Source organism: Platichthys flesus, chromosome 24 (genome assembly GCF_949316205.1).
Source record: "Platichthys flesus chromosome 24, fPlaFle2.1, whole genome shotgun sequence".
Taxonomy (NCBI): Eukaryota; Metazoa; Chordata; class Actinopteri; order Pleuronectiformes; family Pleuronectidae; genus Platichthys; species Platichthys flesus.
Genome location: NC_084968.1, coordinates 5,760,132 through 5,775,969, shown reverse-complemented (window position 1 = coordinate 5,775,969; position 15,838 = coordinate 5,760,132). Strand labels below are relative to the sequence as shown.

Genomic DNA, 15,838 nt, shown 5'->3' with positions numbered 1-15,838 from the left:
AGCCATATTGTTTTCTGAACACCACACAAACAAAGTAGTTTAACCTTTACCCTCATGCAAGCTCCACATTGAAAGGTTTAAAAAAGGCAAAACAACCTGTATGGAAAGCTATCACTGGTGTGGATCAAAAGTGCCTTAGCAGAGCTTAAGAACAGCTTATCACCTTTATGTTTGTTGCTACTGTAATAGGGGAATGTTCTGGATGAGGAATTGACTGTCTTATCTTGTCATGTTTATGATTTTTTATATTCTGTTAATTGTTGTATGAAAATAAAGGTCAGAGAGGTTTATTGGAGTGCAATTTTTGTTTTTTTAATAACTCACATTTTCAATAATAAAATAGGTTGTCACAGGTTTATAAACACAGGTGTTAAAAAAACATAAATAATTGTAATATTAGCTTAAAATATAAATCTAAAACAGCAATGACAACCAAGATAAAGATTAAATATACATTATAGAATATAAAGCCTTGTCCTGGAGATCAATGTAAAAGGCATCAAGCTCGTAGTGCAAGAGAATTATTATGCCTGTGACAGAGGTAAGATTTTGATGAGTTGTGACATTTTTGATTTGCAAATTAAGGAAGTAATTAGTAAGTAGTTTCCAAGAAGGTGCATAAAGATATGCCATGAACTGGAAAAAGAATGATTGCATCTGCTAAATATATACAAAGAACACAGCAAGCACAACAGTAAAAACACCTTGTGGTGTTCTGTCACTTTAGTTTGTTAATTTCAGTCTCATCTGTGTATTTTCTGTTTCCTGTTTTATTTTGTTGTATCTGTCCCTTGTGTGTGGTTTCTATCTTCACTTCCTTTCGGTGATTGTCTTCCCAGTCCTCATGTGTTTCTCCTGTGGTTAATTGCTCCTGCCTTCCCTCTTGTGTCTATTTAAGCCTCTGTGTCCTCCAAGCCCTTTGTCGGGTTGCACTAGTTGTTTTCTCCCCACGTCGTGAGAAATGGTTTGTCTGTTCCTGCTGTCTCGACCAGCTTCTCCTGCTTCCTCGTTCCTTGTCCTTCGTGCGCCTTGTCGCCAGTGTTTCTTTTGTTAGTGTTCTTGTTTTGTTTTTGTATATGAAATCCCCTTTTGTTATAACCTCTGCATCCTGGGTCCATCTCCCTCCTTCAAACCGTGACACACCTCTAAAATATAAAATGCAAACAGTGAGAAATAAGGTGCATAGTGAAATATAATACAAAACGAATGATTGTGTCTGTCAAATATTAATATATAAAATATATACAAAGAGCCCAGTGTCAGAGCATTCGAGCGCTGCTCTAAGGGTCCTGGGACTGAGAGGCCAGAAGCTCGTCCACTGCCATATGGAAGTCTGTGATATTTACAAAAGTCTTTCCAGTGAGCCCTTTGGATGTGGATAATTTGGATTGCTGACAGTATGTTTTTTTTCCTGTATTTTATGTGTCCTTGAGTGGACTGGCCACAAAGTGCGCATGTGTGCTTTTGTACTGTGCTCTAGGGCCGTGTAGCGCCCAGCTCTGTTTTTTTCCACTTGTACAGAGTAGATCTGGCTTGTGGCAGTACGGGAGGCGGCAGGAAAACAGGCGGCGGCAGCAGCTGGGGGGGAAGAGCTGGTCTACGGAGTGGCAGGAACACGGGCTGGGGCTGGGGCTGGAGTCCTGCTGCCGTGGTGACCGTCGCTGTCGCTGCCGCTGCCGCTGCCGCTATTGATTGCTGAGGTTGGGGTGCAGACGTTAGGTTGTCATGCGCCACTTTGCGAAACGGTGGTGACTTTTTACCTGTTTCCATCGCCGCTGAATTCGCGGAGAGCGTCAAGTGCGAACGTCGGGGAGGGGGAGGGCTCTAGGGAACTGTAGACTCCGCGCCAATGGGAGGCCGCCATTGTCTACACTTCGGAGGAGAGTGTAGACTCCTGGCCAATGAGCGGCCGGCAAGTGTAGACAAGGGTAGACCTCGAGCCGCCGTTGTCTACACTTCCAACGGCTATGCACTCGCCTGGCTCTCACGTATTCCCCAAATGTGGGAATCTCGATTGCATAATTTCTGGTAGTGGGGGACTGCGTTCGCGCTCTCCCCTGATTTGAATGTTGAAAAATAAAGTAATATTAATGTAGGGAAACTGTGCGAGTCTTTCCCAGTTTCTGGTGCACATACTCATGTATTACACAGCTGCTCTCAAAATATAGTGGACATGAAAGAAAATGCTGAGTTTATTTCTCGATGCAAAGTATTCACCATTCAATTGAGAAATAAATACTATTTCATTTGAGGATGGAACGTCTACGTGTTTATTTCAATGCCTGTCTGTCTTCAACACTTTGTCCACCAGGGATTTAGGTCTTTGTACTTTTACCTGCTTCACTAACAAAGGTCAACTGTCAAATCAGGCAGAGCAATAAAAGATACCTTTTGACCAAGTGTTCACAACTCATAAAAATTGAGTTTTTGAATGATGTCAAAAGGAAACCTCAGTCTAATAATATTTGTGTGTCCAGCTGTATTGGAACTTTGCATCAGCCAAAATGTACCTAATTCTTTACATGTAGATTTTAAAGGGAAATGTGTTTTATTCTCATCTGTAATTCCACTCATCTACAACTTGAGCGTGCAATAAGAAGATGTATCTGCTCAGTCTTGTGTGGCTGCACCTACAATCATTTTTGAAATTCCAATTATGTTCCAGACCCTATTTTTCTCCAGGGACATTTTCTGACAAAAGTGGCTGTGTAGAAAAGCTGTGTAGTTTTCGTGCCATTCAGAAATGTGAGGTTTCTTTTTTAAGACTGTAGTCAAAATGCCAACAATGGTGTTGGCTGGTACTGAGGTCAATCTGAAAACTTTTAAATAACCCCTCCCTTTTCCTAGAAGTAGACCAACCCCATTCTACTTCAGGACATACCCCAGCTGAATCCAACTTTATTATATAAAAAAGTAAATAATACAAGGAAATTGAAGTCACAGTTTGCTTTACACAGTTTCACAATCAATTGCATGTGATGATACAGTAATGTTAAGTGTCCATACCACCTTTTTCCTATTTTTTTTTACTAAGTTTACCAAATCAGTAGCTCTTTGTGTTGCCGTGAGTGTCGTATTTTGTGATGCACATTTGGGTATTTTCAATAAATGTACTCTATTTTGTTCTAGAAATTTTAAAATAGCTAATACACTATATTTTTCTACATTTTGACTTTCACACTTCTAAATATTGGTCATGACTGTGTGCATCCACCAGATGGGGACACAGCTGCTGCTGTGTTGTCATGGAGATGAAGTCACTTTACGTTGTTTCTCTTGTAGTAGACGTGTTAAAGTAAAACCGTCCTTGGAAACGTCACCACTATTTATCTTGTAGTTATTAAAAGTAGAGTTTCTATATTAGATAATTTATGGTGCTACTGAACGAAGTAGTTTATGTGAAAACAGTGTTTCCAGAAGCTGCGTACCACGTGACGCGTACAGCGCGCCGTCCACAATTCTGAGACCACTTCATCCTTCACTTGAACAGAGAAGTGGTCCCACACTTTTGGACCATACTGTTCCACGTACAGCAAATTATTGTGGGAGAGAAAATGAAATCACTAAACTCTCAAATCAAACGTTAAGTTTTGAATGTTTTTTATTTGTATTCTTTCCACTGACTCTTGATATCGAAGCGGTTCGATCATCGATTTGTACCACTTTGCTTATTTCCGTGCAACCATCAGTGGGAGTAGTGTGTGGCTGAAGCGGATGGCTCCACGAAACGTGTACAACTCATACTTACCTGGCAAGGGAGATACCATGATCAAGAAGGTGGTTCACCCAGGGCGAGGTATAACCATTGCACTTCGGCTGTATTGACCCCTGCGAATTCCCCAAATGTGGGAATCTCGATTGCATAATTTCTGGTAGTGGGGGACTGCGTTCGCGCTCTCCCCTGATTGAAATGTTCAAAGATAAAATGGAATTGAAGTAATCGCAAGTACTCGAGTCTTTACAGATTCTGTATTGAAAGTTAGTCAAAGCTTCCAAAGCATCTACCTTTTTAACAAGAAGATCATACATGATATTATGAAGGTATTTACAGGGGAGCTAATATATATAATTATTCTGACACCATGAATGGCATGAATTTGAAGCTATTACTGATAGTGAGTGCACATTCAGAGGTTTTAGTATTAAAACATAGATGTAGCTTTACATGAGGTTACTGTGGTGTCTGCATCTCCCATTTAAATAAAAAATTCAATCAGTGATTATAGTTACTAACAGTGGCTCACAAAATAAATTGTATAAGTTTACTTTTGTAATACAAAGTATTGTTCGGATGTATTTGAGAAAGTAATATTATTTCATGTGAAGATGGAGTATGTTTGTGTTTATTTCAATGCCTGTGTGTATTATTCAACAATTTTGACTCCTGTGATCTTATTCTTTGTACTTTTACCTGCCTCACTAACAAAGATCATCTGTCAGATCAACCAGAGCAATAAAACAAAATTCTCCTTGACAAACTGTTCAAAACTCCAATTTTTGAATAGCTATTACACTCAGTGAGTTAATAGCAATTATATCAATATAACTTTTCTTCCACATTGTTTAGTTTATTTTATCTTGCTTTTTCTACTCATCCCCTACAACCCCCCTCCCTCACCCTGTCCTTATGTTCAGTCCCTGCATATTCTAATGGTCTTTTTAATCTTTCTCTGCCATTTTCTCACACCCACACTTTTCCTTTCCCACTACTCTCAGCTCTATCTCAGCCCCCGCAGCAGCCGGTGCACAGGCCGCGGTGTAGTGTGGCTGGCAGGTTCTTGTACACGGCCCGGCTGTACGGGATGAAGCTCAGGCCCGGTTGGAGTTGTCGGGCCAGGCGACAGTATTCAGCCAGTGCCAAGACCAGTAGAGGGGTCACCAAGAGGAAGCCCACCACCAGTAAAGCCACACAGCCCCCGTCAGTCAGCAGGTCGGAGCAGTAGGGGGTTGTCCCATGAGGTCGGACCTATAAAGACAACAGAAGGACATAATGACACGGCTAAAGGTTGTTGATGAGGTCAGTCTGTCAGTCTGTCACCCATGTCAACCTCTTTTAACCCTTATTTGACCAGGGCAGCTTCACTGACACCAAATACAATTTCATGAGTCTCCAATCGCACAGTAGCACTCATTCACACTAACAGTTTAATCCTCAATTCTGCTAGTAAATATTTTGCTCACTGAAATTATTTTTTTCATCCGTGTATTCATATAGAGAGCATCAAACATTTCAATACTTGTGTGAAGTGCAGGGATTAACAGATAAAGACAGGAGATGACGACACCAGAAGGTTGTCGTGACTCTGTCTCACATATGAATGATCTAAATCTGTAGCACACTAAACATAACTTTTGTCACGATATAAAAACTGTTTTAGCAACTTGTTTAAAAACAGGATCATTTCCATCGTTCTACCAAGTAGTTTCAAAGCTGCTGACCAGTTTAAATCAAATCACAGTCAGAGTACTTGTTGCTGAGCAGCATCAGTGGGGGAACGCTGCCTGACATTTGAATTCACCAACTATGTTTACCCATTAATTTAGTTACCTCAGTTTCAACAAAAGACATGTCGTTTGAATTATCTTATCTTTCCATCTATTCTCCTTACAGGTAATACCGTGTGTGTATATTATCATTTTTATTTATTAGTGTTTTTGTTGTTGTGAACGTATGTTGTTGAATCTGCATCCGGGTAATTTTTCACCACCCGCTCTGCGCACCTGTACGTAATTTGCAAATCATCTGTATATGTGTTTTTTTTTTAAGGAATGTTTTAAATGGCGCAAGTCGACGCTCAACTCTCAGGTGAGAGGAACAACCTCCAGAAACATTTATTGACTGTGAAACTATGCTAACTCGTGTCGGTTTACGTGTTGTGTTGAAGTCGTTAGGGTTGAAGACGAGGGAAACACGAGTTTTTACGTTAATTGACGTTAATTGACGATCCGCTCTGTCAAACCGGAACTACTGCAACGGGGAGCTAGCTGTAGCCTAGCATCTCGTAGCTGGCGTTGAAACTGCTGTGTAATGTTCTTTTGCCATTATTTAACTCCTAATAGTTGATGACGGCGAATTAAAGTCTCATTTAGAGGAGAACATGGGTGGATAGTCGGTGGGTCGACATTTCCCTTCTTGTACATCAGAATAATAGAAAATGAAATGAACGAGTCTTGTTTTAAAACCTCTGCGGATTTGTACAATATTTTGACTTCCACGCTTCTCAATAATTGTGTAATGACTGTGTGCATCCACCAGCAGGCGCCACGGTTTCTGTTGTGTTGTCTTAGGTTACGTCACTTTACGTTGTTTCTCCTATAGTAGACGGGTTAAAGTAAAACTGCCACTGGAAACGTCACCGCTATTTCTGTTGTAGTTATTAAAAGTGGAGTTTCTATATTCGATCACACTGACACTGAACGAAGTGGTTTATGTGAAAACAGTGTTTCCGGTAGTGGCGTGACGCGTACAGTGCAGTTCAAAATTCTGAGACCACTTCCTCCTTCACTTGAGAGGGGAAATGGTCTCACACTTTTGGATACTGTTCCACAATACAGCAAAGCATTGTGGGAGAGAAAATGAAAGCACTAAACACTCAACTCAAACGTTTAATTTTTTTAAATATTTTTTAGTTTCGTTTCTACCACTGACTCTTGACATCTAAACGGTGCGATCATCGATGTTTACCATGTTGCTTATTTTTGTGCAACCATCAGTGGGAGTAGTGTTTGGCTGTATCAGTTGGCTCCACGAAACGTGTACAACTCATACTTACCTGGCAAGGGAGACACCATGATCAAGAAGGTGGTTCACCCAGGGCGAGGTATAGCCATTGCACTTCGGCTGTATTGACCCCTGCGAATTCCCCAAATGTGGGAATCTCGATTGCATAATTTCTGGTAGTGGGGGACTGCGTTCGCGCTCTCCCCTGATTTACATGTTTAACAATAAATACAAATTAATGTAAGTTAGTGTTCCGAGTTTATCGCAGATTCTATTGAACATAGTCCTGTATTACATAGCTGCTATCAAAATATATGGCCTATGAAAGAAAATGATAAGTTTATTTCTCTGATGCAAATTATTCACCATTCAATTGAGAAATAAATATTATTTCACGTGACGATGGAATGTCTAAGTGTTTATTTCAATGCCCGTCTGTCTTCAACACCTCTGACTCTAGGGATTTAGTTCTTTGTACTTTTACCTGCCTCGCTAACAAAGATCAACTGTCAAATCAGCGGGAACAATAAAAAAATACTTTTTGACCAAATGTTCATAACTCATAAAAATTGAGTCTTTGAATGATGTCAAAATGATACCTCAGGCTTATAATGTATGTGTGTCTAGCTGTACCAGAACTTTGTATCAGCCAAAATGTACCTAATTCTTTACATGTTGATTTTAATGGGAAAAGTGTTTTATTCTCATCTGTAATTCTTTTGCCACTTGAGTGCGCAATAAGAATCTGCTCAGACTCATGTGTTTCAAACCCAATTTTCTCCAGGGATATTTTCTGAAAAAAGCATCTGTGTAGAAAAGCTGTGTAGTTTGCGTGCCACTCAGAAATGTGAGTTTTTTTTTACGTTTGTAGTCACGATGCCAACAATGGTGTTGGCTGGTACTGAGGTCAATCTGAAAAGTCTTAGATAACCCCTCCCTTTCCCCAGAAGTAGACCCAACCCATTCTACTATAGGACAGACCCCAGCTGAATCCAAAAACTTTATTTAAAAAGCAAGTAAATAATACAAGAAATTGCAGTCATAGTTTGCTTTACACAACACTACACTCGACACAGTTTCATAATAAAATGCATGTGATGATACAGTAATGTTAAGTGTCAATACATCCATTTTTCTATTATTTTTGTTCATTCATGCAGGTCTGATGAGATGCATTATTATTTTATCATGACAAATTAAGTGCATAGCTCTCTGTGTTACCTTGACAGTCAGATTTGTGACGCACCTTTGAATATTTTCCTTTAAATATAACCCATTTATTTTGTCTTGAAATTTTGAAATGGCTATTACACTCTATATTTTAGCTCTGTAAATAATGTCTAATTATGGGAGTGAGTTAATAGTAATTATAACGATGTAACCTGTCGTCCAGAATGTTTAATTGGTTATCTCCTGCTTTTTCTACTCATCCCCTACAACCCCCCTCCCTCACCCTGTCCTTATGTTCAGTCCCTGCATATTCTTCATCTAATGGTCTTTTTCATCTTTCACTGCCATTTCTCACACCCACACTTTTCCCTTCCCACTACTCTCAGCTCCATCTTGGCCACCGCAGCAGCCGGTGCACAGGCCGCGGTGTCGTGTGGCTGGCAGGTTCTTGTACACGGCCCGGCTGTACGGGATGAAGCAGAGGCCCAGCTGGAGGTGTCGGGCCAGGCGACAGTATGCAGCCAGTGCCAAGACCAGCAGAGGGGTCACCAAGAGGAAGCCCACCACCAGTAAAGCCACACAGCCTCCGTCAGTCAGCAGGTCGGAGCAGTAGGGGGTTGTCCCATGAGGGCGGACCTATAAAGACAACAGAAGGACATAATGACACGGCAAAAGGTTGTTGATTTGGTCAGTGTATCACCCATGTCAAACTCTTTAAACCTTTATTTGACCAGGGCAGCTTCACTGACACTAATACATTCTCAAGAATGCTCCACTCTCATAGTTGCACACATTCACACTTACAGTTTCATCCTCCATTCTGCTAGTAAATATCTTGCTCACTGAAATAAATTTTACTCATCCATATATCAAATTAAATCACAAGTGTTTTCGTGATTTGAAATGTTTTATCAGCTTGTATTTGGAATTTTATATTTCGCTTCAGCGTGAGGTTGAAGATCAGGTGCACCTTCCTAGTAACTCAGCCCACAAGTGGCAGGAACTCTGTGTCTTAATGAAGCTACAGCAGCATACACAATATGATGGTGCAACAATGAAACCCCAACTTTGAGAGAGAACTTCTAAATTATAACATTATAGACATTATAATACAGACATTTGAAAGCAGTAATGCAGGCTAGAGATGGTCTTTGTGTACTTCTACAGGATAAATATTTTGTTTCAGTAATACATTATTCAAATTTATCATGTCACTCAAGGTTCACAATATTTCAATTAGACATTTTGAAATGTGCAGAATTTTTTTGTTACGTTTTCATTATGAGATCATCAAATATTTCAATACTTGTGATAAGTGCTGGGAATAACGGATAAAGAAAGGGGATGATGTGCACTGTGTGGTATGTGTGTATGAAGTGTGGACAGACACCAGATGGTTGAGTCTTTCTCACATATGAATGATCTAAATCTGTAGCACACTAAACATAACTTTTGTCAAGAAATATTATTTTAGCAACTTGTTTAAAATCAGCATCATTTCCATCACTCTGTCAAGTAGATTCAAAGCTGCTGATCAGTATAATTTAAAGCACCGTCAGAGTACTTGTTGCTGAGCAGCACCGGGGGGGGGAAGAGGTGAAGGGGTCAGTATTTGAGTGTGAGGGAGGAATGGGAGACAGCAGGCCTGGTTCATCTTATCGCCCCATGAAGGATGAAGTGAACATTTTAATGCATAAGGAAAATGCAGGGAGTAAAAAGGTTTTCAGGATTGAGCGAGCTCTGGAGGGAGAAGAGTATTTATTAAAGTAATCTCTCAGTATCTCAGAAAATCCCAGCTCAATAATATCAATATTCAAAAAGGTAGGCCAAAGTGATGGTTTGATCATAAATATTTAGAAAATTAAGTTAGTTTAGAATAATTATAAGTTTACAGAAATCTGTATGCTGTCCTAATACATGCAGAGCTGGCCAGAGAGAAATACCAGCTTGAGGTGAATTGAGGGACAGAGTAAGCAAGTAAGAGATGGTTTAAACTGTAGTACATGGCTTAGAGAAAATACAGGGTAAAATGAGAGTAAAGGGCAGCTTTGAAGGGTAGAAGTTGTAATAGATCAGACTCACACAAGTATGCCCATGTTTTTTTGTTCTTGGTGAGGCCTCGTGTGTGGCTCTAGAGCTGAGCCAGGTTTCTAAAGTAAGAGGCCATAGCAGTGTTTTTGCTTATGGAGTGTTGTGTTGTGTGGGTTTCTTTACTTAAGTTCCTCACATATGTTGAAAGTGTAGCCTGCTCAAGATAAAGATCATGAAATACTTAAGCCTTGTTTCTTTCTCAACTTCTTCTCACCCTATTTTTCTCCTTTGGATTTCTCCCCCTTTTCTCGATGCTCCCAGGTCCTGGTTAATCCCCCTCTAAGCTGCTGTCACATGAGGTCTAACTGTGAGAGCAGGAGAACAGAGAGAATCCTGATCTCTTCGGTCATTAAGGAGGTCCTCAGCCAACAGAAATGCCATTGGTATGCATTAAAATTCTCTTAACCATTATGACTTCTTGGGTTAGTCCAGTATAAAGCTTACTTGCTCAGAGGAGCAGTAGTTTGGTTTGTTTACATGTACATTTAGTTGGTTTACTACATACAGTATATTTTTCTCATGTTCTTATCACACACATCTATGTACTTTCATATTTCCTAGCTCTTTAATCCCAGGCTAACTACCTACCTAGCAGTCTTAAAAACGTGGCTCCCTAGACGCCTGACCCCTTGCCCCTAACCTTTGGATCAAAGTTGTGAGATTAAGACTTTCATGTCTATCATAAAAAGATGGATATGGCTATCTCTTCATTCCACTCATCATTTGTTTAGATGGAGCAAGTGTATGCGTTAGCATTTAGTCTAACTAACTCTCCCTCTCAGTAAAGAGCACTGTGCTGCTTTTGAATGTCTTTTGGATGATGCTGTATATTGCCTTCGCTGCTAGTTAAATTAAGGCTTTTTTCAGTATTTTCTGAAAGCAAGTCTAACTGGTCAGTTTTAGTCGAGTCTGAGGCAGAGTCTTACAGAATAAGGACATCTACACTAAAATTAAAAATCAAAAACCTTTGACATGCATAGACTGCTCACACACCCTCATCAACCCTCTCCCCTGTCCTCCCCTTACTTACTGTAGAGTGGCAAAGGAAGCCAAACACCACCATGACGATGGCTGGCGTCAGGACAGTGCCAAACACCACTCCAGCGAGGCAGGCATTGATCGCAGCAATCAGCAGATTCTGAGCTGTTACCAGTACGGAGCAGGCCCAGCAGTCCAGGGACCCCCTTAACTCCAGAGGAGCTTCACTGCCCCCACCATCTGCTGCAGAATATGGAGGAGGTACGACCACACGTGAAGGTGTTTCTCTGCCTCCACCCACAGCAGTGGTGGAGGCCAGAGAGTTAGAGTGGTGCAGGTGGTGGTGGTGGTTGGTGTGATGATGGTGGTGATGAGGCGGCAGTTCCTCTGACAGGTCCAAGGTCTGATGGTGGGCCCCCTTTTCTAGAGTATCACTCATACTCATAGTGAACTGTGGGCAGGAAGACACAGTTAATGCATCAGTGATAAGAGATGGACATTTGTACTATTTTAATTAATCAAATTCTGAACAAGGTAAACAGAGCAAATGTGTAGAAACTATGTGATCAATCCAGATGAGTGTGTTTGACTATTTGGAGAAAACACATCTGAAGAAAATGGATCATAGTGTGACTGTGGCAGCACTTTTGAACCCAAACAAATTTGACCCTTCAAAGGCTTCAAGTTCACTGAGAGTTTTTATCTGCCCTGTGTGATGTCGTCTGGGAGGTGAAGATTATCAGATCTGATTCGTCAGATAGGGGCAAATAATAGCTTTATGTAGATAATGCAGAAGAGAGATGAAAGCTATGTGACATCAGTCTGTTTGTGTTCGAATGGGTGTTGCCTACATATGCAATATTTGTTTGCGTTGTCGTACCAGCATATTAAATTAGGTACAGATGATTTTAAAGTTCGAGCAGCACCTTTGCTCTCATTAGAATAAAATTAATTATAGTTATATGATGCAGAAATTGTAATGCCTTGATACATCAATTTAATAGATTAGTGTTTGTTTGTCTGTTCTTTACTGTAAAACAAAATGGTTATATCATGCTAATTGAGGAAGAAATTATGTGTTCAACAATTTTCATTTTATTTTCTCCAAAAACCTAAATGGTTTTTCTGCCATGTTATGGAAACACTTAACAGGGGATGGCTGTTGCTCAAGAGGTAGAGCAGGTCGTCCATAACCCAGAAGGTTGGCAGTTCGATATCAGTCTTCCCTGTTTCTAATGCCAAAAGTGCCCTTGGGCAAGATACTGAACCACAAATTGCCCCTGTGTGCCCGCAGTGTGTGCATGATGTGGGATGAATGACAAAACTGCTATATCATTTCATCTATATGTATTGGCCTCATAACAATAAAGTATTCAAAACATAATGGGACTATGGCACAGCCCTAGCTTCTTAACTGACCGCTTGTTTTATCAGTTAACATTCTCTCTGCTTGTGTTATTACACTTTTATGGTTGCTAATTTCAAATTCCATTCACTTTGGTCTGAATGTGGTACACAGCTGTGATTGGGACAGGATATCCTCACTTCTCAAAGGTCAGGAGACAGTGGTGCCCCAGCCAGACAGGGGACATCTCTGAGTAACTTATTAACGGTTTAAACTCACTGGATATTGGCAGTGACGATAAATACATCATTTATAATGCTGCCCTGGGTGGTTTAATGTTGTTTATTTTTGTGCATCTCCCATTGTTGTCCAAAGTGTTATTGTGAGGTGGAAGGTCACACAGGAAAGACCAGCAGGAAAAGTCTAAGTGTGATAGATGACTCATTGGGACCCCTACTGAAAATAAATTCAGGTGCTCCACCCATTTTACTCACTGTTCATATTGAGGTGGATCAAATTGCTTAATTTGATGCACATTAAGCAATTTTGAAGGCGGAAGGGTGCAATGAGGTGAATATTGTTGCAACATGGTGGTATGTGGTCACCTAAAACATATTGATTCTAAATTCGTCTGTAATGGTATGCATTCCGTCATGTACATGATCAGCCAGTTATAGTGTTATTTTGCTCGGATAATAGATTGCCTATTGGTCCATCGTTGATAAGCCCTGTTGTCTGGGACAAAGCAGCTGCAGTAATTAATTCAAAGTTTCTCTTTCGAAATAAGCCTTTCGGCTTTTTGTGTTTTCACCTTGTGTAATAACTACAGAGCAGTTTTTCATTCATGGTGAACATCAGAAGTACATAAGCTCTTATGGCTTATTCAGTCAGAAAAATATTTAAATGTGAGTGATGCAGCAGCTCTTGTACTCACATTGTGTTGTAGGGCCCGGTGGACCTCTTGCTGTTCCTCCTCCAGGTTGTTGCTGCTTTTCTTACTTCTTCTTGAGACCACTTCGGTTTTCCTCTTACACTTCAATAAAGCTCTCGTACTTTTCCTTTTATTCTTCAAACTCTTGACTCCTCTGCCTCAGCAGAAACAGGGTTACTTTTCCCTCCTTTCCTTCTGTGAAGTTAAGAGTGTTTTTGCAGCCTTATCTTCTTAGGGGTGGTATGCTGGTATGTTGGCTTCCCACAGTCTGCTCTCCTGCTGCTTCTTCTCGCCACTATCCAGAGTTGTCAGTGGAACTGATAGTGTCTATTTTTTTTCCACATGCAGCATCAAATTCCTCTTCTCCGGTGATGAAGTCGCAGCACGTAGATGCCCCTTCCTGTCTACTGACAACAGTTCTACTTGCAAATTCTGTGGCCTTTGTCTTAAGTATGTCAAACTTCTCTGTCTACCCTCCTCTTTTTACCCCCCTCCATCAAATTGTGTCCACAGTGCTCTCTCTCTTTCCCTCCCTCCTCCCACGCTCCCTTTATCCATCCCACTTTCTCTCCACCCACAAGGCTTATCAGCCCCCCCTGCCTTTCTCCAAAAACTCCTCTCAGCACATGGATTCCACCAGTCACATCCAAGACAAGTTATACCCCCCACCCCCCCTTTACCCTGTGCCTGTTGCAGTGGGGGCTGGGTGTTGCATGTTGGGGGTCAGGGTGAGGCGGCTTGCCTGATAAGTTGAGGTGCAGGAGAGCAGAAAACGAGGGGGAAGGGCAGCAGAGACAGACAGTGTGTGTGTTAAGAGTAGCGGAGAAAAGATAGCACTGTGCTGAGAAAAATAGTAGGTTAAGCTTTGTTTCAGGCCATAATGACGTGACCCAGATATTAATTATCTGGAATATCAAAATATAGCAGATTTATTCTGGTGGTTGTATGTGTCCAAAAGTTGAGCTTATTCATTTAACACTTTGCCAATATTCAAACAGAACAAATGTAATATGACTCAATTTAAAATAACTGTATAAACTTAGTTCAACTGTTTTCATGGTGATAAGAGCTACCAAAAAAAATGAGCAATGTTCAAACCCTCTTCAGAACACATTTTTTAACTAAACCGGTACCTGGCACCTTGTCGAAGATATTCTACCTTTTTACTATTTGTGAGACCAGAGATTATTCATCCTGGCTATGGCGATCTCAAAAGAAGCAGTCTATGACATTAATTTAATCTACCTTTAGCACTCTTCTTTATTTTAGCTCCTCCTCCACTTGTGGTGTGAAAGTGATATCCCCTAACAGAGAAATCTGTTTTCAATACCCTTTTTTCTGAGAGGTAAGGCTAAGGTTGTGTTAACATCCTAATTACCTCTCCAACATTTTACAGATTTTAAGTGTTGTAAACCTAGAATTGCTGCACTTATCCGCCAAACAAGTGCAGTTCTGTGTATATATTTCAAACCACTTTTTTATTCAGATTCCTATAAAGGACACTGAAACATAATCACTTTATCTTTGAGTTGAAGTTGAAGAAATTCCATTAATCAGTCTGAAAATAGCACACTCAAGAAGCCAGAAACATTTGAGGCCACCTGGACCTTTGACCACTGAAATCTAATAAATGTATCAGTGAGTCCAAGTGATTTGTGGTAGATTCCCATATGGCAGTCTTAATAATATGTCATGCACAGTAACTATAGGTCCCTCATCGACCTTTGACCTACAGCCATCAACATCTAATCAGTCCACTCTGAGTCGAAGTGAAAAGTTTGTATCAAATTTAAAGACATTTTAGTGAGTTTTTCCGACTCCATACTATACTATAACGTTTTTATCTGTTTTCAGACGCCATTCAATACTATGACCTTTTTTAAATCAGTTTTCGGACGCATGGTATTGTATGGTGTCCGAAAACTGATAAAAAGTGCCACCGATTTTCAGACGCCATACTATACTGTGACTTCTTTCAAACGCCATTTTGAGTTCATATTTTATTTTAAGTTTGTTCCATGCCATAATTAAGTTTCACATTTTGTCATCGTTGGTGTTCTTTCCCTCCCCAGCCACACATTAAATGCATGAGAAAAAATGTATCCCATTTCACATTGGTTTAGATGTTTATATATTATATCAGAGGTCATCAGAGGACACATCAAGTCAAGGCAGATAAACACATGACAGCTTCATGAGAGATACTCTATGAATAGAGACGTCATTTTGTTCTGTTTACCACATATGATGAAACATACATTCACTATCAGGAGATGTGGCTCAGATAAAGACTGGTCGAACATTGGATTAAAAAAAGCAGGATGAAATAACAAGAACAAAGTTCAAGGAAGATGGTAATCAGTTAATGATGAGAAAAAGATCAGAGCAAGTTCAATAATTAGTCTTGTCTGATCCTGGTTTTCTAGCCTTTTTCCTCTGCTTTGAGCTTCGCTGTTTATTTACTTCCATGCAATCCTTTTTTTTCTAACTAAACATAGATTGTTCAATTTTTTCAAACAAGATGCAGCATTAAAATAACAATTATGTGATATATTTACAATAAAGAGTGAGGGACTAACTGCTATACGTTGTGTTATATCAC

The 15,838-nt window shown here is 40.3% G+C and overlaps 1 protein-coding gene, 1 long non-coding RNA gene and 2 other non-coding genes across 4 annotated transcripts; 3 read left to right on the top strand and 1 right to left on the bottom strand.

Moving 5' to 3' along the window:
* Positions 1-3,740: 3,740 nt before the first annotated feature.
* On the top strand, positions 3,741-3,904 carry LOC133950367 (U1 spliceosomal RNA). Its single transcript, XR_009920255.1, has one exon. It is a non-coding gene; the product is annotated as a U1 spliceosomal RNA (small nuclear RNA).
* A 2,861-nt stretch (positions 3,905-6,765) lies between these two features.
* Positions 6,766-6,929, top strand: LOC133950356 (U1 spliceosomal RNA). The gene has a single exon (XR_009920244.1). It is a non-coding gene; the product is annotated as a U1 spliceosomal RNA (small nuclear RNA).
* A 779-nt stretch (positions 6,930-7,708) lies between these two features.
* Positions 7,709-13,736, bottom strand: tmem88b (transmembrane protein 88 b). The gene is made up of 3 exons (XM_062383444.1): positions 13,240-13,736; positions 11,013-11,411; positions 7,709-8,527 (listed from the first exon to the last, which is right to left on the bottom strand). The coding sequence occupies exons 2-3, from the start codon at positions 11,403-11,405 to the stop codon at positions 8,243-8,245; spliced, it is 678 nt and encodes a 225-aa protein (XP_062239428.1). The 5' UTR covers positions 11,406-11,411; positions 13,240-13,736; the 3' UTR covers positions 7,709-8,242.
* On the top strand, positions 8,430-11,188 carry LOC133949535 (uncharacterized). Its single transcript, XR_009920153.1, has 3 exons — positions 8,430-8,566; positions 10,244-10,365; positions 11,018-11,188. It is a non-coding gene; the product is annotated as an uncharacterized LOC133949535 (long non-coding RNA).
* Positions 13,737-15,838: the final 2,102 nt, after the last annotated feature.

Coding starts and splice junctions, on each gene's coding strand:
- tmem88b (XM_062383444.1), bottom strand. CDS start 11,405: ATGAGTATGAGTGATACTCTAGAAAAGGGGGCCCACCATCAGACCTTG. Junction 8,528..11,012: donor GCTTCCTTTGCCACTCTACA/GTAAGTAAGGGG, acceptor TTGTCTTTATAG/GTCCGCCCTCATGGGACAAC.